The 23,437-nt window shown below is 35.4% G+C and overlaps 1 protein-coding gene across 1 annotated transcript in view; it reads right to left on the bottom strand.

Annotated features, from left to right (window-relative positions):
* Positions 1 to 23,437, bottom strand: part of LOC126869686 (leishmanolysin-like peptidase) — a 219,130-nt gene that overhangs the window by 62,288 nt on the left and 133,405 nt on the right. The window contains exon 3 of the mRNA XM_050626536.1: positions 8,546 to 8,646. Coding sequence (XP_050482493.1) covers positions 8,546 to 8,646 — 101 coding nt within the window. The remainder of the gene's footprint in view (positions 1 to 8,545; positions 8,647 to 23,437) is intronic.

The following is a 23,437-nucleotide window of genomic DNA, read 5'->3' as shown; positions in this document are numbered from 1 at the left end:
TCGGGCTGACCACTCGTTGACTATAACTACTTTCCTATATCGACTCCTTTAAATCTATAGATATATTATATCTAATGTTTGTAATACATATAATTTGTAATATATAATACGCGTGTAATATATACACGCACGTATAATTAGCAGAATTACAAATTGTCTTAAAATTTGATTAAATTTTTAATTAAACGTACACATAATCTGCTCTAAGACACCGTAATCTCTTTACTCAGGAATTCTATCGTGCTATGGTCAATCTGATCTTGTTAATCATGTCATTATTAATGTAAATAATCCTAGAGAGATGACGATTTATTAAACTGTCGTGCCATCCTTAAACATTGTCTTTCACAGGTAATTCCATTTTATGTACATTATACTAGGTTGAGCAATTAGCTGGTTTACATTCCATCGAAAGATTACATCAACTGTTATTAGTTTCATATAACATCCATATATAATTAAGGAGTAATTTACTTGTCTCATTTCTTTCCATGAATATTGCATCTTCCATAAAAAAATTAAAAAATTCGTACCTTTAAATTCTTGAAACAATTTTTATAAGATTCTTCGAAATATGTATTACTGAAAGCTGGACAAACGTATCACTCAATCCTACAATACATAGATCAAATAAAAGGGTACTATGCTACGGATGTTCACGCAAACGTACAGTATTATAAAACACAACTAAGGAAATAGAACATAAGCAGAGATGTGTTTCACTCTCTAAATATTATAACGTATATCATTCTTTGGATATTTCATATATTCTGTATATTATACGCGTTCTGTGAATTTGTGCAATTTTAATATTACCCATAAACGCATAAACATCTGCAGTCCAATTTATGGCGAATGTATAAAAAGGGTTCGTCGGCTTTTCTATAAAATAATTATGCCATTTGGAAATATGTGGCTATAAATAATCAAATTGTTATCATACCGCAGCAAAAATCCGTACTGTGCCACGAAGAAAAAAGCAATGTCGAAATAACGCCGCGAGTTACGATGCATGATATAATGCATTAGCCGTTCTGAACAGTGGCAAACATATGCGATGTAATTAACAGTACCGATAAGCACATATGAATATTATGGTTAATTTACGATCACGGAGTACAGCCGTTGAATTTACGAGATGCCGCTCGGGGGCATTTCCACCCAAACCGTACGGCTGCAGAGCGTTACCATTGCGCCAGGGCAAACATTGACCAAAACGAAAGCTAGGAGAGAGCACAAGTGGGCGACGCGACGTGGGGTTAGGGACCGTGTAACCTGGCGAGGAACGAGAGCTACGATGGTCAATGTACAATTTACACGCGCGAATGTAAACGGCCAATTAGAACGATCCTTTGATGCTTGAGACGAGTCGAAATCGCATGCCTGTGTTTCCATCGTGAAGGCCTAGCACGGCTTTGAAAAGAACGCCATCAACGTTAATATTTTACAAACGGCTAACGACAGTGACCCTAGACTGCGTCCCAGTCTCTGTTGATATTTGGCGTGCCTACGTAATACCCTGAAAACTTGATAGGAAACTGCGAAGTTCCTTCAATTACCCCACCTCATCTATCACTTTATCTCTATTTCCTATGAGTTTTAAGATAGATGCATCGGAATTGTCCAAATTGTGCGTGTAAGTTTGGATTTCTGTAATCTTTGATCGAAATAACTTTTAATCAATCGGAAATTTTGAAGGAAAATGTGAAATCAATTTGAAGTAGATGTGACATTAAGAAGATTAAAATGATGCGAAAGTGTGAGCTACGTCTAATTACCACAATCTGTGTTCCTATCTCTCTCTCTCTCTCTTTCTCCTGGGAATTCCAGTTTCGAGATACATAGGCGCATCGGAATTATCGAAATGCAAACGTAAATTTAGATCGGTATAGTCTTAAATTGATTGGAAATTCTGAAATAAAATGATTAAGAATGACATCGAATAAATGTCACTTATAAAAGATTGAGATAAATGATAACTTAAAGTAACATATTGAATTAAAATAGACGTTGAAATAAAAACGACTGAATAATCTGAAACAAATGTAATTTGTAAATGCGAATAATCGTTTTTGTTTTAATATATACGGGAACAAATTTTCAAGTTATTTTTCAAAATTGGATTATACTTTTATGCTATACTTTTATACTTATACTAAGCTATACTTCTATGTGCAAAATATATGTTACGATATATAATACAATATGTTCTAGATCTTCTAAAGATCCCAGTTTACATCTTATGTATGGAAATGAAAAATTACACGTCGTTACCTTCACGGTGGCCGCGAGAATCGAAGATTACGCGACCCCTTTATTTCCTTGCAAAATTTCATTACGTGTAATTTACGCCAAAGACTATACATCGTCCGGGCTGATATTAGCGTGAAAGTTGGTGAATACCAAGGGTGCACGCCACACTTCTCTTGCATCTCAAGCAGGAGTTAAGCGCTTCTCCGTAGTAGGCATTACTTTTAAAGTGGAAAATAATAAATTGGTATACCGCTCTTAATGCGGTACTCTAACTGCACACAGTTTATTCTTGTTCGCGCGATATTAATGTACGATCGCATAATGAACAAAAATAATTCACGGTAGGAACAAAGGTTCGAAGAAAGAATAATAATAGTGTGCTGGTAATAACGATTCATAAATTATGGTTGTGTTCTAACAGTAGATTTACCCGCTCAAAATTGATGTAATAGTTGATTTCGTTTAAATCTGGAGTACACGACAAAAGAGTATAGAAAATTAGAAAATTAGAGGGGCCAGAGTAGGAGAGATAGCGAATGAGGGAGGAAAAGGTAGGATTGCAGACTGGGTGAGAAAATTGGGAAAAAAGAAAAGGGAAAGAGTGAAGAGAAAGACGCTATCTAGCCAAGTAGGTAAAGATTTATGCAATAGATAATAGACATATATAATAGTTAAGAGTTAGATGGCAGTCGGTAGACAAGGAATAGTAAAATAAAATGAGGTCGTGTGTGTGAAAGGATGGATAAGTATGGAGATGGTTAAGAACAGAACGTGCATGACGATAGAGAGATTATTTTTATTGTAAACCGAGTTTCTTTTATGATCGTGAGGCTAATATAAAATATACTACTACTACTACTACTACTAATAATAATAATAATAATTGATTTCATTTTAGTTCTATCGACGAACGTTGTGAAGAAGGGGAGAAAATTTCTTGTCATGAATCTGATGCAAGTAGAAACATTTAGGACATAATATTAAATAAGTATTTTAAGATGTTGCGGTTGAAGATAACAGCGACGTGACAGCGACGTGACAGCGTCGAAATTTCGAGAATACCTCCCAAGGAGAGACAGTTTATGACAGCTTTGTTTCGCGAGTCGGTGACGGCTAATGGTACAAACCATTAGCTGATGTATTGGCCGACGATAGAATCACAGGAATTTAATCGGATGTCAACCGGATGACATTGTTTCGTGTATGGAAATAGACGTAATTCAGATAAACGAAAATTTGACAATGTTAGAGAAAATGAACGAGATAATATTCTAAGAGCTAATTATACACTTTCAGTTTCGTCTAATTCTTTGATCCTATCGTATAAGTTGCCCTTATCAATTATTTCTGATCACTTGGGATAACTTTCATGAGACACATTTCTTAATTATTATGATGCACTTCAAGTATCATTTAGATTTAATAAATCGAAGTGTTTTATAAGTTCGCAATAGTTAAACTTGAACATTAAGCATAAAGCTCCTTTCACATTCGTTTTTATAACTAATAACCACCGTTTTCTATCGTCGGTACCAATTTACAAAATATGAAGGCCCACTCACAGTTGCCTATACACACATCGATACTTATTAAATATATGTATCTGTTCTGATCAGATACAAACATTTGGCGTAGATCCATTCCAATGAAGAAAACCTTTCCCAAATATCGCCGACGGTCATGAGTGGATGGCAAATTGAATAAGAGTATGTCAGTTGTGAAACGACCCTACACATGCAGACAGTGCGGTTCATCTGGCGCGTGCCCAAGTTTTTCGTCGTCGACGGAAATTTTAACGCTTTCTATTCGATTGGACACCATAGCCGATCTCCCGAGAGAGTACGTCAAATGGTTGAATTCAGTCGATATCGATAGATCCGGCTTAATCGGTTAATTCTGTCCTCTCTTCTCCCCTCTTTCCTTCCTTTTTTTCTATCTTTTTTTTTTTTTTACTCGCTGCGATACGAGCGACACGGGATTAATTATCGGTAACGAGAAAACACGATTAATTACCGACGACAGTTTCTGGGCAGCTAGAATGAAAATTCGGCCTCGTCGTAATTCACGGGGAATTGGCTGCATTTTCTCAATTAACTTGCAACGCATTTATATGTATCGGTGAAAGTATGTTCTTGCCAATGTTTTAACAAAATTCAGGAACACTGCTTGGTGAAATTTTGCGCGAAAATATTTCGACTGTTATAATGGACTAACAATTTGTTGCGTAGAAATGTTAAATAATAAATGAAGATAATTAAAAATACAAAATATAAATAAAAATACTATAAAATATTAAGCATTAAAAAATACTACATATACGTGGTTTTCTTAGAGAAAATGACATTTTCTATATTCTATAGTACGAAACTTTATTTTTGTTATCCACATTTAGGACATCTGATGACAAATGTTTGATAATGACATATGTGAATTTAAAGTCTTTTCCTTTAACGAGAGGTGTGGAATATATGTGTTTGAAGTGCTGTCGAAAAAGGTTACTTTTAATGAGAGAGTAAGCTTAAAGGCGTACATCGTTTGTTGGTCGTGTTAGCTACGTGCTGTTGAAAGTAACATGAAAGAAACCAGCGCGTACTTGAAATTAAATGAATAGGTATTTCTATACTGGATGTATATCCTTAAAAGGATACGAACATAACAAAATAGAAACTGTACGTTTCAAAGTACGCGTTTACTTTTTAGTTTCTTATATCGCGCATCAATAAATGTTATTATACTTGTTATAAGATTCTTCGCTGTATCATTGTGTACGACGTTGAACAGTTTTATGTTAACGAATGATTTACAATCCCTGATTTGTCAAAGTGATACTAGCATAAATCAATAACAACCCCACACTCAACATATTAGAAAAACATGCATTAAATTAGTTGAAGATTTTTAATTCGGCGGACCAAAGACATTCACTTTTCGGGAATTTGCTTATTTTTAAATTTATTAAAAAATTTCGACCGTTCAATTTGTCCTATAGAAATTGTATAATTCTAAACCGAAAAAAAATTGTAGAAAATATTTTGTACAATATAACATGGGTAACGAGTTATAAATAGGCGGAAATTAATCATTTTAGTATGTATAAGGTTGACAATTCATATTGTATAAGCATTGTTTATGCAAGCTATGGATTAATATATATATTTTATATGTATAAATGCACACGCATGAAAAGATCTCATTTCACGCGGACTACCATGAATCTTGCACGAAAAATATAAGCAGTAGCTAAATACGCTTGCGTGACTACATAATTTTACTTTGTATTCGTATAGAAACATTAAGTTACTTGTGTCTAAGAATAAATGGTTTAAAAGATATTTTGACCCTGATTTCGTAAAACATAGGAGAAACGAGGTGAATGTAATATATCATAAATATAAAAGTACAAAAGTTACATTTCTTCTTGCTTACTTACTAGTTTCGCTATTTATTATTTCTTTCACATGTTGAATTTTGCAATATTCAAGATAGAATATCTTTCAAACTAATTGTTTTCGAGCACAAGTAACTTGATACGTTTAAGTTTGTTTAATGAAATGCCCGTCTCTCGAAGTTACATCTTGCTTTTAACACTAAAACTACCACACCAGTCAAATTGACTGGTTTTATAATTTTATTTTAAAATTCCTACTTCATGTCATATTTTCTTTCCGCAATGATAACTAAAGGAATATAATGAATTTTATTTTGTTTTTTATATATTCAAACTCAAAATAATATCGACTCTACTTATACCAATATCAGTCACAATGACTGGTACTTGTCAAAGTGTAAAAGGGTGCTGCAATCTGTTTATCAAACCCCAATTAACCAGTTTCCTAGTTTTGTATGTTTTTTAAATTTTTACTGCGTATCATTCAATATGATGATATCAGTTATCAGGAAAATTCCAGATCGATCGCTAGAGCGCTAGATGTTAATACTAGAAATACCACACCAGTCAAAATGACCGGTTCTACAATTTTTATAAATGTGTCAACTTTCGTTTAAGGATCATGGTCCCACATGAATTAATAATACCAAAAATGTACTACATTACATTGTATTCCTTCTGTAAGAAAGTAATAAATCAAATATAAAAATATTCTATTATTACATATTTTTTAAAGACCAGTCAAAATGACTGGTTTTGGTAGAAATAGTTTCGTGTTAACTATCGGTAGTTCTAATATTAATAAGTTGTAAATCTGAGAGTAAACTATTAGCAGTCTTTTGAATGTGACATATTCTGCACGAAACTATATTGTATGTCACGTTGCTACTTTATACGTATAATCTTACTGTTCATATTATATAGAAATTAAGCTGTAAGCTATATTAAACTATAAGTAAGTGATAAAGTTTGGCTGGAAAATCTTGGAACAGGTTGAAGATACATTTTAATATATTAATTGCATCAGTAGGAATGAAACAGATAATGCAACCCTCGATCTAGATATCCATTCAGATACAGTTAAGATATTGTGAATACATGTCCAAGACTAGAGAAACTAGGCTGAATACACGATAGGAACTTACGGAGTACTACTCGGAAAGTTATGCTCCGTGCCACGGTGGCATTTAACAACTGCAGAACTTCCGGTCCGGAAGTTAAAAGTTACTTCGTTGCGACTCCTAGCGACGCAAAGCGCGTCTCACCCAGAACACGTCCTGTTCACGACATACCCACAACTTTATTTAAGAATTTGCGTCAACAACTTTGGATGTGAGAATATTATTTTATCTTTCATTTTATTGTCCCATTAAAATCTCCTTCATTTCATTTTTGCAATGACGATAAATATATCATTATATAATTAATATTAATAAATAATAATTTCATAGAGAGATTTGTTACTTATATGCACAAAATAGCGTTAGTTTCAATATAAATAACTTGCACGAGCATAATTTATGTGGATAAACGGCATTCATTGTAATTCGTTTTATATTTAAAAAATATTGAGGACTATGTGAGAAAGACTACATATTTGGTAGTTGAAGGGAACATCCTGTTATATAAATCCACTAAATCATATAATTACGTGTGTGATAAATAATGATTTTAAAATACCCAAAAAGATGACAGAGATACACATTTAATTCCAAACAATTTTTAATAATATAAGAGTGGATTTCTTTGTTATATTTTAATATATTTTCTTCTGTGGTCTTCGATCGTAAAGTTCTATTAAAAATTATACAACTGAATAAGTTTCTCAGATAGTCATTTGTGCATCAAAAGCTCTGAAACTCTTAAGGAATACCTTCCTTCATAACTTCTTTTAAAAGTATATTTTCTTCCTTCTTTTTCGTTATTATATCAAAGACTGATAATATTTCATAATATGCTACAAGCTTAATTGTTTAAAAGATTACTAAGTCTTAATTTCAGTTTCTAACTATAACATAAAGTAAACAATTTCCTGATATCCTTGTTTCAAGTGTATCAAGTATCAGCAAGTTATGGATGGTGTGTAGCAAGTATACATCAAGCTTCGTTCAGCCGATCGATACTAATATAAACGTGTGGTGGTGAAGGTTCTACGTGAAGTATCGTGTGATGCATAAATCACTTTCGTTCGAGACACCTCCCGTTTCTCTTGCCCATCGTATAGTACTTTATATAAGATCTTGGCTGCAACGTCTTTGCATTAGTGTAAAAAGAAATACGAAGCTTGGTGCTACATACGGTTTCGATGCTAAAGTATCAGCGTCACACACCCGTGTTCTAGCGATATCAGCGTCTACTTTTACCAGAAGCAAATAAGACGACAAATTGCCAACAGAAATTACAGTCACTGAGAATTTTGTCTATGTTTTGTATTGATATAATGTAACGACAAATGGATGTAGCTTTGAAATTTAAGAACGTTTTCTACGTATCGAATTTATAGTATAATACTGCAATTTCTAATAAGTTTGAGACAGAAGCTGAAAGAATATTGAAAGTAATAACTGAACTCTGCGATATTACATCTGGATGCATAAAAGTTTATATATTTATATATTAACTACGGAAATAAATACAAATAAAATTTAGATGAATAAACGGTTCCAATAAGTTCCAACCTTAAGATCCGTTGAATTACTCATGAAGAGCTATTACCTCTTACAAATAGTTAAAAGAAAGAAAATATACTAGCTTTTAATATCTCTTAATACCTTTTAATAATATTCCAAGATCAGCATAGCCTTCATTTTATGGCAACAGTTTTTTAACGCTTGTGCATTGTATGCTTAGCTGCATATCTAATATGTGTTAATTATATGTATAATTAATTACATGCAAACTCACCTGTAGACGCTTTCATCGTACGATAGCAAGATCCGAACCGGCTGACTGATACTCCGCTTTTTCACTTCATGTGCTGGTTCTATGTGAACGCCATGAACAACCTATAAAACAAAAACAACGACGATTAAATCAAATACCATTTTGCAACCAACAATAGCGACTTAAATTAACAGTTAGTACATTTTTCTATATGAACTTAAAGGGAGGAAAAATTGTCATCAAAGAGTCAATCATATTAATCTATCATTTTAGAAAGATTTAAGATATCTCTATTCGACTTAAACAATGTTTTAATGCATAAGTAATTTTAGAAGACATTATGTGACAATTCCATTCCAAGAGTATTTGAATTGTAAAACAGACATAATTCTTATAAATATAGTATGTAATGAAAAGAATTGATCGTTGGAGAAGCACATTGATTCATATGAAAATTACTTTGATTCAGTACACGATATTTCCAAGAAACTATGTGTGATTGAAATTAAGAAGCATTTTGTATTCATCAATCCAATATAATGTTCCACGTATCTTTTCCTGGAAGAATAAAAGCAATTTTATTGCTATTGCGCAACTTGCAGCTTACGTTGTAGAAATAAAAATCTGATTCTGTAGAAGGGATATATTCTCATATCTTGAATCAGCATAAAAAGCAAGAGAAAGTAAGAGAGAGAGAGAGAGAGAGAGAGAGAGAGAGAGAGAGAGATACATATATATATGTGTATATATCGATCGAGAAAACAAAAGGATAAACGACCGAAAGTTTGAAAGTTTCAAATTCACTCATAGCCCGAAGGTTCTGAATTCTGGGCAAAAGAGTTTCCAAGCTTGACTGAACAACCCTTCCAGACTCTTCGAAACTTCTCAACATTTAGAACAATCTGGATTTTATAAGGACAAATATCACAGAATCCTACAAAAATAATTTCTCTCTTTAATTTAATTCATTTCAACGTCATTTAGCATATAGATGCTAGAACATAAGATTACATATAAATTTTTTATACAAGAAATATTATGTAATAAAGAAAATACACATATAATAGAATAATTAGCTACTCGAGAATTTCCGTTTGAAATAAGTCGTTCAATTCTAAGTAATTTTTTCAACTTTATTGTTTAACTGCATCTGCGAATATACATGTGATTCAAATCAGTACACTTATGTAACTTAAATATCCAGATTAAATATCAAATAATTAAAAGGAAATTTCATTATTTCACACGACATTATGAATATGAGGTGTTGTAGTATTGTATTGTGTATACACAGTGTGTCATTTTAATCGACCCAATATTGCAAATATCTGCTAAACAATCTGTTATTCGAAAAAGTGTTTCAAATAAAACTTGTTTTGTTTCAGCGACGTCTTATAATGACCAGATTTGTCTAGGTAGAGGCGTTTTCGAGATTTCAAGATGAGCAACGATCTTTTAAATGGAACTATAGTTTTTTTATACACATTCGATACAATTTTTAATTCTCTACAAAGAAGTAGATATATTATCAGATATAGTAGATATTTTATTAGAAGTGATGCTTAGTTTAAAAGATATTCCGATTCCAACTTCATCAAATTGAGTGCATGGAAGACAAGAGAAAGGAACGTAAAATCTTATCTTTCATATTGAAGAGTTTTACGAGGTTAAAGTTCAAATATCTTCTAAACTAATCATTTTTTGATTCAAGTGTCTTAATACCTCTTGTAAAGAATTAAAAAATGCATCGAATAGTGTATAGAAAAGTGTAAAGTTCTGTTAAAAAATGAGCCACCATGAAATCTCGAAGGCACGCCTACCTAGATAAGTTTTATTTATTTTTATTTTATTTTTTTTATACAGTTTAGCAAGTATTTGCATGGATCGAATAAAACGAGACACTTTGTATGTACATTCGTAACATCATACGTATAAAGTAATTGAATTTCTTTCTCATTAGTTGATATCTAAAACTATATAACTACGTCCAAAATTATTCTATTTCATCGATTAGCTATCATCTCAACACTTGCCTATTTCAGTTATAATCGTGTTAAAAGCTTGAAACATTTGCCGCATATTGTGATTCCTGGAAGCACGAGATTGCACTCTGAATTTGCAGTGTCGGACGAATCCAGAATCCAATCGGATTCATGCAACATGATTTAGCGTTGAGGTCGCGTCTGGTATTAATGGCAATCAATTATTGCATATTCTGATATACTAACTCACGAAGTTATTCAAATGTTTACAGGCATTTTTTATGAATATGCATATTACACGTGTTATATAAAATATTGTGAAAAATTAGCATTAGCTGCATCAGTTACGAGATTCGACTCTAATGATTACATTGGTATATCTTAAAACAAATCTGAATAAATGCATCATAAAATCCCATAAATGCATAAACATCTTCGGTCTACTAGAGTAAATAAAAATACAATACGATGCAATAACAACTTTAAACCAATTACAAAAAGGAAATTACCAAAATTCTATAAATGTTACTTTCTTATTAAACGTTAATTTTATTATCAACATGAAAATTATATGAAATTTCTTATTAACGCGAAATAAACTTAATCCAGAATTAACGTAACTTATCTTTACAGTCAGGGAATTTACACAGACATACGTTGTCATTTCCTATTACTTGATAAACCCTGTGATAGGGGTGGAAATTAGGAGAAGTCTCGAAGTTTGATAATTAAGAGAATATTAGTCAGTACGCGCTAAAGTGGTCTGTAAGTTACGAAGGAACACGCTTAGCGTACCATCGTTATCTTCTATGTTATACGTACGTATATGCGCATTTCGTTACCCTCCCGCTTTACCTTCGATCTTCGATCCAACCTTCACGATGCTCTGCCCCTTTGGATAGTAAAGTTAATGCTGTCCTAACCTCTCAAGATATCGCATTATCGTTAAGAAGCTTTTCGCGCAAGTCATAAACTCTCCGCAAGTATAAAACTAGATCGGATTAAAACTTAATGCGGATCCTCGCATAATTGCATTCCTGGCGAACTCCTCTCCTGTGACAATGAAACCGATTACACGATATTTGATACGGCCATGTACCAGACCACTTTAGAAACGTCGGATTAAAAGTGAAGCAACCAGTAAACAGGGATGAAAACTTTAAACTGCTATCTACGATCTATGTAACGATTATCTTAAAAATGGATGTTTAGCGAGCAGCGTTTAAAGATGTACAGTAGAATGCTTAATATTCGAATTAACAGGGGAGATAAAAATATATGGATAATAAAATTTTCAGATAGTAAAACGATCACATTTTTAGTAACAAATTTTAGTAACAAGTTATTTTCATATTTAAGGATTCTATATTATTGTAATTGAAATGACATGCTTTTTTAGGCTGCCAAGTGGATTATTTTCGAACCAGAAATTTCTATAATTACCAAGTTAGAAGTTAATAAACACGAATCAATCTCGGATAGATCGATTTTAATTCTTGTAAACTAGTGGTGAATATTCACGTATTGTATCTTTGAAAAACTAACTTATCACAGCGTTTTGTCAGTTAATTCTCATAAAAGTTACCTAACCGTAACTTCGCGCATTGTAAGCCCATATACATCGATATACATAGGTCGGAATTTATGGATCGGTTTTCTCTCAATAAAAGCAATTCTATACGACATCCTACAAGCAGAAAACCCATACTTTATGTGCTGAGGAAACCATCTTAATTTTTCTGTAGTATTGTTCGCAGCCACATCTACCATATCTTTTGTAATTATTACTTTTCCTTTTTCTGATTAATAAATGCTTGTATATACGCAATATGTATGCGTATTGGTTTACCAATCTAATAGAAGTTGATTTATATATACGTAGACTATATTTGGATAGATACACGCAAGACGGTTCAATCAAACGAATATTGGTATTCGAAACTTCAATCACCTATTTCTTTTTTCTATATGCAGACCTACCTCCGCGTCGTCTAGCTTTCCAATATATATTGCATGTTCGCTAACGAGAAAGAGGGAACGGATAATAGAGAGATCATGGAAACTGGACAGGTGCACAATTTCCGTAGCAACCAACTGTTGTGCTTTATCCCCAGATACATACCACTATGTGGACCGAAAGACCAAAAATCTCTGTATCGCCGATTGTTATTTTCGTTATGTCTGTCTGAAATATTACGTGATTTTATATCGAAATATTTGTATAATATAACAATCTTAATATTCGTAAACATCATAATATATATATACGTTTAATATTTTTTCAGTATCGGCAAGCTATTCAATATCGAGAAAAGCAGGAAGTAAATAATCAAAAAATTAATCGTATATTTTATTGTGAATTTAAAAGTATAGTGATTTAGCAAATGTTATTACTAGTAGCAATTATAATATGCAAAAAGATTGGTATATGTTAATACATAGACGAATATTGGTGATTTGAGAAGAAATTCCAAATGAATTTTTTGAAACTTCTAGGAACAGTCAAATTGCTTTTAAATAGGGAAAACGATTTTTATTCTAACATTTGCAACTTATTGCTGCATTTAATTTGAACAATGTCATATTTTGTATAACTACTTACATTTCAATAATTATTTCCAAAATATAATGACTACTTCGTATAGTAATTTCTTCATAAATGAAATTTTCAGAGAACATCTTCTGTTGCATTACACCTAGTTATTAGACAAACTAATTAATTGCTTCAGCAAATTATCGACAGCTTTATTATCCTATTCGTCGCAATTATTTTATAAACAATAAATATTGTATAAATTCAAATATCGTATAGACAACACGATTGGCGTACTCAAACGCCGATTAAAACTTTGTGATAGCCAAATGGCACACATTGTTGGCATATTTAAATACCAATTAACGTTATATTCTGCAACATTACAGCTCCATTTAACATATTTTCTATATAACATTTCATATTTAGCATTTTACACGGTACATAAATCAAATGCTACTATACAATCACCAATCAGAACTAACAGGACCCGTAACTAGCAATTTAATACTAATTTCATGGCGCGGCATACGTCGAAGCAAAGTGTAACTGTGTTTCTGCTTTTATACTAATGGAAGACTTGCCACGGACGGTGCGTACGTAGTAAGACCATGAACGCTAGACGATGTTCCTACCATCCCCATGTTGCGTCCTGCCACATACATGCCACTGCACTAACGTCCAAGTGCATTTACTGTGTACACGATTCTACCAGGCGATCAAAGCTTGTCTCACGGTCCACAGCTTTGTGCTACGTGTACGTGTCTACGGAACAAACCTTCGACCACGTAGCAGCGCAGGAAACTCTGCGTAGTGGCGTATATACAGACACGATACATTCTCAGAAATACGTATCTACATACCTCTATTCGCATACCTGTACGTAGGTACATGAGAACGACTCTTGCATTGCTGTCAGTGACACGTGAGCTTCAGGTAAAAGCATTCCTGTGCAAGGCGTTTCTGTAGAGTCGCAGCTTGTCTGGAAATCTTACGCTCCGACGAACTCTCCTTGATCGAGAGAAACAAGCTTGTTGCGAAACTCCATCACGCGTGCTGCCCTTACGTTTGCGATTTCGTCTAAGAATCGAGTTTCCAAGATAAATTTCTGAATTAAATCGCGATATTTTTTAAGAAAGATGATTGGATATTTTTTAAGAAAGGCGATTGAATGTGATTTATATTTTAAAATCGATGCGATAAGAATTCACGTTTATGTGTGTTTGTATTATATGTTCTAAATATTCTTTGTCAAATATCTAGCATTTTTTCTTCTATCTTCAATTTCAGTAGTACAAACACCGAAGGTTAGCTTAACAATTTTTATGAGAAACGCCGGCGAGCAGAAGTGAATATCGAATCTGTTTCAAGAAGATTTCAGGTAGATGGAGAAGGTTTTTCGAAGAATAAAGTTATTAAAATTTGATTGTGCAGAGTGCAAAGATGAGACGCGTATACATGTTCCTCGGTTAGTGACACGGTTAGTCGACAAAGAAAAAAAAAACAAGTATAAAAAGAGAATATTGAAGTTTAACTGTCGCGAATTATGAGCATAAAAACATTTCGATTCATTGAATTCTTCATTGAAGTTACAGACAAGCACTTTGATTTGTTTTATCGATTGAGAATGATATTTAAAGTGTATCACGATAATTAAAGAATATAATAAAATGATAAATAATACAGAGTTTTTCTGAACTATTAACATATACTGTAATTTAAAACACAGTCGCACTACTTATTCACTGACGCGTATCGTAAAAACGCAATGTTACCTCCATCGCATATGATGCTACTACAGCTGTAACTGTTTATTAAAGGAAAACTGTCTGCGCGGAAAGAAGCGACTATCCGATAATCATATGCAACGAACTTCGCCATTGTTCGCGTAATATGATGAATACGAATCCCTTTTTCTTCTTTCAGTTCTTATAACGAATGAGGAAAATGCGTTAACGCACCTAGTCGCGTTTCAACTCAATTTTTATCAATACCGGTGTCCATTCTTTTAATAAAACACTTGGATATTATTCGAAACGCCCCGCCGGAAGATGTAATTTTAGTGGGTACACTCTTCACATTTTTTAAGCGAATAAGGAAGGAATTTTTTTATTACATTCTTAATTATACGTCTGAAAAAATTAAGGAAATAACGAGATATCACCTACCTATGAGTAACTGCGAGTAGAAAAAGGCGACATTGCATTGCGCAAATAATTTTTATATAAAGGGACGAAGTAAAATAAAATAACATTTATTTGTCTTTGATCTATCATTGATTAATTAAGTTCTGTATTCTCATATGAATTACTTAAGAAACAAATCAATCAATTCCACTTTGTAAACAATTAGTGTTTCACTTTTTTGTTTCAGTTTACTAACGTTATTTATGTCTTGGAATTCTAATGAAATTTTAAATCCTTCTCTTATTTATTAAACCTTAATTTACCAATGACATTAATAAATAGATAAATGTCCAGAATTCGAAAATATTGAATTTGATCAATATGTAATTTATTGAACTGTCAATACTGAAATCTATCGCGTTTATTAAAAACTGACAAGTATTCCTGATACCTATTACTGACGCATGTTCCTGTCATAATGCAATATCATTTCAGCTTTTACGTCTTACCAAATAATTTGTTTCAACTAATTCATATTATCAAATAATTGAACAGAGAAAGACAAGAGTATAAAAAGAAGTGTAGCATTTAGTTAACAATATCCCTTCCCTTTTAAACATTTCAAATTGTTCATATTCACGATATGATAGGGTCATTTGTACGATATTTGTCTGTACTGCAATAGAATTCTATTGCTCGAATTGCATTAATACTGCAGAAAGGGTAAATTCTGTTTTCTATTGAAATTGTGCTTCAGAACAGATGTATTCGAGTTAATGAAGTAATTTGACATGCGTGGCGAGAAACGAAAGAGGCTTAAAGAGAAGTATCGAAGGAGATTTCCACGTCTCTGTGTATTCCCCTGCAACTCGTATAGTTTTATGTACAGATATCCAGTTGTTAGCCTGTACAACACATAGCGTATCTGTAAGGCTAAATTGCAAACTCTACGTTATATTAATTCAATATAGTGAATTCACAGGCACTTCTATATATACTGCGAATCGTAAACGAATTTCATATTTGGAACAATGGTTAAAATCGAAGTGAAGTCAGAAATGAATTTTACATATAAAATGGTTAAAATTGAAATCGAAGTTAAGCAATCGGATGAAAGTTTTCTCGTATCAAATAAATTTCTAAATATACAGATTTCTATATCGCGCATCGAATTTCAACTAAATGTACGGTCATCTATAAATAGATTTGTTTTCTTTCTATAGCTTTTACACCATCATCATCTATACGTTTCCCGATTTTCTAAGAGATTCTTAACTTACATTAGATTCGCCCGCAAACTTTCATTGTAGTGACATTCTGATTTCGCATCGGGTTCGTTTACAAAGTTTCACTCTCCTGCGGTTACCAGGATTCCATCCTACAAGCTCCTTGATTTCGCATCAGGTTCGTCCTGGTTTTCAGTATTCCTGGTGGCTCTCCAACCTCTGTCAGGTTTATACGCGTACCTTACTAACAAACTGATAAACCCTACCTTACTAGAAATACCATTTCGCAGGTCTCTCTCAACGTTCGTAATTTTGCTTGGAAACTAATAATATTATGTAGATATATATTATGAAAGTAATCAGTTCAAAGAAGATCAAATGGTGAAGTTGTTTGTAAATGTTGGAGAAAATTACGATTATACGGATTATTCTTTCGCAAAGAATGTGTTAGAGGCACTGAATAAATCAAAGAAACAAGTATAAGTTTTATTGATTAAAAGAAGAAATTATTCTGTTGCTATAAATATTTCAACATCTTTAAACTTCGTAGAATTATAGCATCTAGATGGAAGAAAAAACAGATATGACGAAAAGAATATTTAACAAATTCTTGGAATTAGCTTTCATAATGGCAATGTTGAAAAGAAGAGATCGATAAATCAGTAAAATTGATTGAAAAAAATCCAAATAAAACGTAGCGTTAAAATATAATCTTTAATAAATGAATAAAATTAAAGAGGAGAAAAATACAAGAGAGAATGTATGTGTGTATAAAATACGGTATATGTCTCCGCACACCTAGTGTTAGCAGCAGTATTATGTGACTACACGTGGTAATATTACACCACATGCCATGAATTCTCCGAAAGCTACCTTCATCGTAATTGAGATAGCAATATCACTGTGTGTTCCTTGTATCTAGGAGACAAGACGTTTTATAAATGACCATTAACAACAAGATAAGTATTGGCGCTTTCCTTATATTACCTGAGAGTAATAAGTGTAGGATAGAAATGGAGATCTGAAAGAACAGAGGAAACTACGAACGAAAGGCTTGTACAACTAAGATAATTAATGTTAAGTGCGTTGTAAATGTAGCTAAATAATGTAAATTTTAGTTCTCTTATTTAATTTTTCAAAGTCCTAGTATTACTTTCTGAATTACTCCAAATTTTATGGATTAATATGGACAAAAAGTAACAAGAATATATTAACTTTATTCATCAAGACTACTAATTTTACATTGTGAAATGCTATGTATTGTTTTAAATATCATTGGAATTTTAGACTTTTATTTTATTTTGGTTAATGAAATATCACCTGTTCAAAATCGAATTCCAAAACGCCATAGACAAATTAAGATTCGATAAAGAAATTATATCATTCATAAATTTTCTGTTTGAATTAATTGAATCAAAATTATATTACAACATTCGAATTAGTTTGTGTAATAATGCTTAATGCAATATGATTTATTTTATGGTTAGATTTGTTCAACTTGAGCTCTAGGGTTTGGAGAAATCTCTCTCATTTTTTATCTAATGTCATATTACACACACGTAACCAATAAAAACTTCTAGCATACCATTTTCTGGTTCAGTGAGACAGAAGGAAAGGAAAATCGTGTTAAATTTGTTGAGCTCCTTCGGAACTCTCATTATTTCTTATAGCGATGACACATAGATACGTATCAAGGTGCGTAAAAGGATCTTAACACCGATTTACTTTTTAAATGAAACTTCTCGCCTCTAAAGAAAGTTATTTTTCAGATCATGGAAAATACATAATAAAAATTCGGTTTCAATCAATCGATATTTATCGAAGTTAAAATATAATCGAAACATGACCCAGAATTCTAGGTATAATAAGGTCGCCTACTTTTGCCCTGATTAATATTTCACGATATTTAAAATTAAGCTTTTACTATTTCAGGTTAAAATTTAGAACCTCTAACATTTGAAACCAATAAAAATAATTCCATATAAGGAGGAAAAATACTAGCACTTTGTTACGTCGCGTAACACTCTACCTAGCCGAGGCCACACACCGCAGGCAATATGGCAATCAGATGTCTTCGGATACTCGCAGCGTATCTTCCATGATGTCAAGGACCTTCCATAAATCACATAGATTTCCTAGAAAAGGTCCTTCAAACGAAACAAACATCTGGTTCGGAGGAATTTCTAGAGACTATTGTCTACCACGGCTTAACAAGGGAAAGTCAGTTTTTGTCACGTACGCTGCAACTTTCCTCCCACTAACAACTTTCTCTCGAGGGCGGTTAAGACCCTTCGTTTAACCAATTAAAAACGAAGCCTATTCCCTCACTCTCCTAAATAACATCGGCACCAACAAATCCGATGGTCCCGTGCGCTAGACACACTCATCCTTAGCTCTCCTCCGAGACAGCAACGTCTTCCAAGAGTACTGTTTTTGCATCCTTCGAACGGTCAACATCCTTCGAGCGGGTATACACACCCGCAGATCACTCAGTCACTCATCTCGTACATACGCACCAGTGTAACTATCCTCGTTATAAGTTGTGGAATAAACGGTGAAATATAACTTACTACTGTGTCATATTCATATCAACCACCTCTGTTATCCTAAACGAAACAGGGGAACGACTACTTCGCGGCGTCGATTCACCGAATCGTAGCGAGAATTTACGCCTCTCGCTGACGCGTTTTCCTCGCGACCGCGTCTCTCCGCGAACGGTCGTAACATTTGGTCCTTCGAGCCGGATCATCAGTGGCAGTGGATAGTTTTGTCACCCATCCGGTCGAAACATTCGATCTTTCGAGCCGGATTCAGTGACAAGTGATAAGTGTGGACACGTAACCGGTCGAATCATTCGATCCTCAAAGCCGCATCACGCGTCAAGTGAAAAGCGCATACCAGTGACACCCACTATCATACAGTGCCACGTGAATCCAACATAACCAGCAGCGGAAGCGTTACCCCCCCAGCGAGGTCACTAACGTCAAGGATCGTCACCCTTGAAGAGGTATAATTCGGTGGTTAAAACGCAACCACGCAACCTCCTGCCGCAACTGGACAATCTTCAACAGAAGTAAGTTATAACCATCCACTCTCAATTATCTAACAAATAATGGCCACCGGTAACGAACTTACCGCCTTGCGTCGACGCCGGGATTATTGCATCGGCCACTTTACACGCTTATCGAAAAAACTGGATGAAATCGAACAATCCGGCTGTCCGCGAGAGAACGAGCTAATTCAAATCAAAACTCGTCTGGACACATACGAAACGGAGCTCCGCGCCATTCAAAATGAGATCGTAAGCATAGACGAGGAGGAGTCCGCGCGCGGCTTCGAAATAGCCGACGAGTACGAGAGACTAGAACTCCGATTAACTACTCAACTGAGCAACCTACGACTAACTACGCCGTCACAATCGACAAACAACGAATCAGCTGCCGGTCGCGAGTCTGCTTCGCTTAAACTACCGGAGATTCGAATACCCACATTTGATGGTACGCTCGAGAATTGGCAGTCATTTTACGATTCCTTCTCGTCAACGATCGATCAAAACGAACAACTAACACCAGTCCAAAAATTCTATCACCTCCGATCAGCCTTGACTGGGAGGGCCGCGCGAAGTATAGAATCGCTAGCCATCACCGAGTCAAACTATGCAATCGCCGTTGACATACTTAAGGAAAAATTCGACTGCCACCGTCAAATCTGCATGCGCCACCTAGACTTGCTTTTCGACTATCCGAAAATAGTTAAGGAGACACCCGAAGCCATAGATGACTTCCTCGAGACGGTCAAAATAAATCTCCAAGCGTTAAAGAACCTCGGTGACCCTATCATATCAAACACCGTTCTGATCAAATTACTTACATGGAAGCTACCCCCAGCCATCATTCGCAAATGGCAATGCACCTTACCAGACAAGAAATTACCGTCATACAAGCACTTAATAGACTTCTTGCAAACACGGACGAACGGCGATAGAACAAGCTCAGCATTTACCGCTACGAAAAGGGCCTCCGAACCACCCAATCGTCAGCGACCGAGCGCGTCGCGAAGTCATGCATTCACCGCGACGCTCAAGACGCCGGTATGTCCGGACTGTCGAGGACAACACGAACTACGGCATTGTGACGTCTTCAAGGCGAAATCGCCCAGGGAGCGTCTCGACACAGCCAAACGGGCGTCGCTCTGTACGAATTGTTTAGGCAAGGGACACGCTCTCAATCAATGCTCCGCCGGGTCATGTCGCATCTGTAGACAGCGACACCATACTTATTTACATCGGGATCATGGTCACAGTAGATTACGTGCAAGCCGCACATCGAGCGGTCGACCGTCGAGCGACCGATCATCGAACGGTCGATCTCCGCCTAGTTCACCGACCCCGCGGTCGTCACACCTTAAATAACAACCTGCGCATTTCTAGCCGCTCCACGCCGATGCAGCTCCCGGCGAGGATACTGCGCGAAAATCATCACAGACAACGGCACCAACTCCGTCAAGGCTAACAGGGAGTTGCTGGAAAGTCGGACCCCATGGCAGTCCGACGAACCCAAGAAGAGGGGCACAAGTTTTCTCGACGGCCGGCAGATACAATAGATTTTCAACCCTTCAAATTCGCCATCCCGTATCACCCAATCCGAGTGATCTCCCTATCCTCATTCCCGGTCACTTCACAATAAGTGACGCACTAACGAATTTACGGGAGCGTGATTTCAGGACAGCCTTACCATGCCGGCATCCAGTTGGCAGCGTATCCACCCGATCAAGTACCACTTCAGGAGCTGAGGGAATCATAAGGAACGCTACCGTGCACACGGCAAGTCGCGGTCACGACATCCAACGGTCATTCTCCACCGAGGGTCATCCCTAAGAGAATGCGATTCGAGCGGGTCATCGGGGGGAGTCCAGCCTCCCAATCAACCTCAAACCGCCGCACCGCGCTTGATGAAACTTCACCAAGCATCACTGACGTTCCCTTCGACGATACTTCCTGGGCCGAGGTGTTTAACGACACTTCCAGAAGCAAGATTCACGACACTTCTTGGGTCGTGAATTTCACCTGGAAATCGCTCAGCATCGACGAGGAAGACGGCGATCTAGACTACAAGGGAGACAACATGCCATCCAGGCAACGGGCCTTCAGCCGCATCGCCAGGTTCACCCTGAGGACGACAGCATCATCCGGACGGCGGTGGTTCACACGGCAAGGAGCATCTTGGATCGAGGTGCCACGCAGCTCGTCCCACCATCGAGCCAAGCCGACCCAGCAGAATACGGGTCATCAACAATCAACATGGAGTTGGGCGGCAGCTCCAATTAACTCCACCTTTACAGAACTTTTGATCGGTACCCTCTCAACGGGGGGAGTATGTTACGTCGCGTAACACTCTACCTAGCCGAGGCCACACACCGCAGGCAATATGGCAACCAGATGTCTTCGGATACTCGCAGCGTATCTTCCATGATGTCAAGGACCTTCCATAAATCACATAGATTTCCTAGAAAAGGTCCTTCAAACGAAACAAACATCTGGTTCGGAGGAATTTCTAGAGACTATTGTCCACCACGGCTTAACAAGGGAAAGTCAGTTTTTGTCACGTACGCTGCAACTTTCCTTCCACTAACAACTTTCTCTCGAGGGCGGTTAAGACCCTTCGTTTAACCAATTAAAAACGAAGCCTATTCCCTCACTCTCCTAAATAACATCGGCACCAACAAATCCGATGGTCCCGTGCGCTAGACACACTCATCCTTAGCTCTCCTCCGAGACAGCAACGTCTTCCAAGAGTACTGTTTTTGCATCCTTCGAACGGTCAACATCCTTCGAGCGGGTATACACACCCGCAGATCACTCAGTCACTCATCTCGTACATACGCACCAGTGTAACTATCCTCGTTATAAGTTGTGGAATAAACGGTGAAATATAACTTACTACTGTGTCATATTCATATCAACCACCTCTGTTATCCTAACCGAAACAGGGGAACGACTACTTCGCGGCGTCGATTCACCGAATTGTAGCGAGAATTTACGCCTCTCGCTGACGCGTTTTCCTCGCGACCGCGTCTCTCCGCGAACGGTCGTAACACACTTACTTATGAACAAAATTAATCAGTATTATAAAAAGAGCATGATACTATTAATTTATTGAACATTATGTCGAATGTTTATTGAAAACGATTGAATATCATGACTTTCATAGATTTATTTTTTTCGAAAACATATAATTTATTTTTATACAATCTATATATATAAAATATATATATAAATGTATATATAAATATAAGTTGATTTGATTCGTAAACAGTACATACTCAGTGGTTTATTATAATATAAACGTACCCTTATTGTCTGTCATTTCTCCCTTGGTCAATCTCATAATTCATTGATTATGTACGACTATAATCCTCTTAGCTTCCTCTCTATGCACAATAGGCAGAGACTATGGAATTAGGCTTCTAAGCTAAATTGGCATCCTCAAAGTGCCGAAGATTGCGTTGGCAATCTCAGGGTATTTGGCTTTACAACATCTGATAACAATACAATCCTGACGTAAAGCTATCTATACGTAGCTTAGTTTTACGATTAATACCAAAGGCAATTGACCTTCTATATAACAGTAGTCTCCCGAAATTTACAATATCGGTAACGTAGAATTTACCAAACGATGTTGTGTACTATAATCATAAATATACAATCAAATTATTGAAATACGCTTTGCTGCTAAGTTTTCTAATAGATAATATAATTAGTTACAAAATTACGTATAGAAAGACCCAGCATAATTCTATGTTTCGTTACAGCTACCATAGAATATTAAGCTATCGTTTGTGGTATGGAGCAGTTTTGTCATTTAGGAAATTAATTAGCCATTCAAAATACTCATCAGTTTCTCTAAACAGAGAGATTGCGAATAAATTAATAAATAAACAAAATAAATCGTGATGAATTCTGATAATAACATTCAATATTTAAAATCAACGAATACTTCGACAAATCGTTTATTTAATTTAATATTAATATGCTATTAAAGAAATTG

Source organism: Bombus huntii, chromosome 9 (genome assembly GCF_024542735.1).
Source record: "Bombus huntii isolate Logan2020A chromosome 9, iyBomHunt1.1, whole genome shotgun sequence".
NCBI lineage: Eukaryota > Metazoa > Arthropoda > Insecta > Hymenoptera > Apidae > Bombus > Bombus huntii.
The sequence above is the reverse complement of the archived record's forward strand: the minus strand, read 5'-3'. Positions and strand labels throughout refer to the sequence as shown.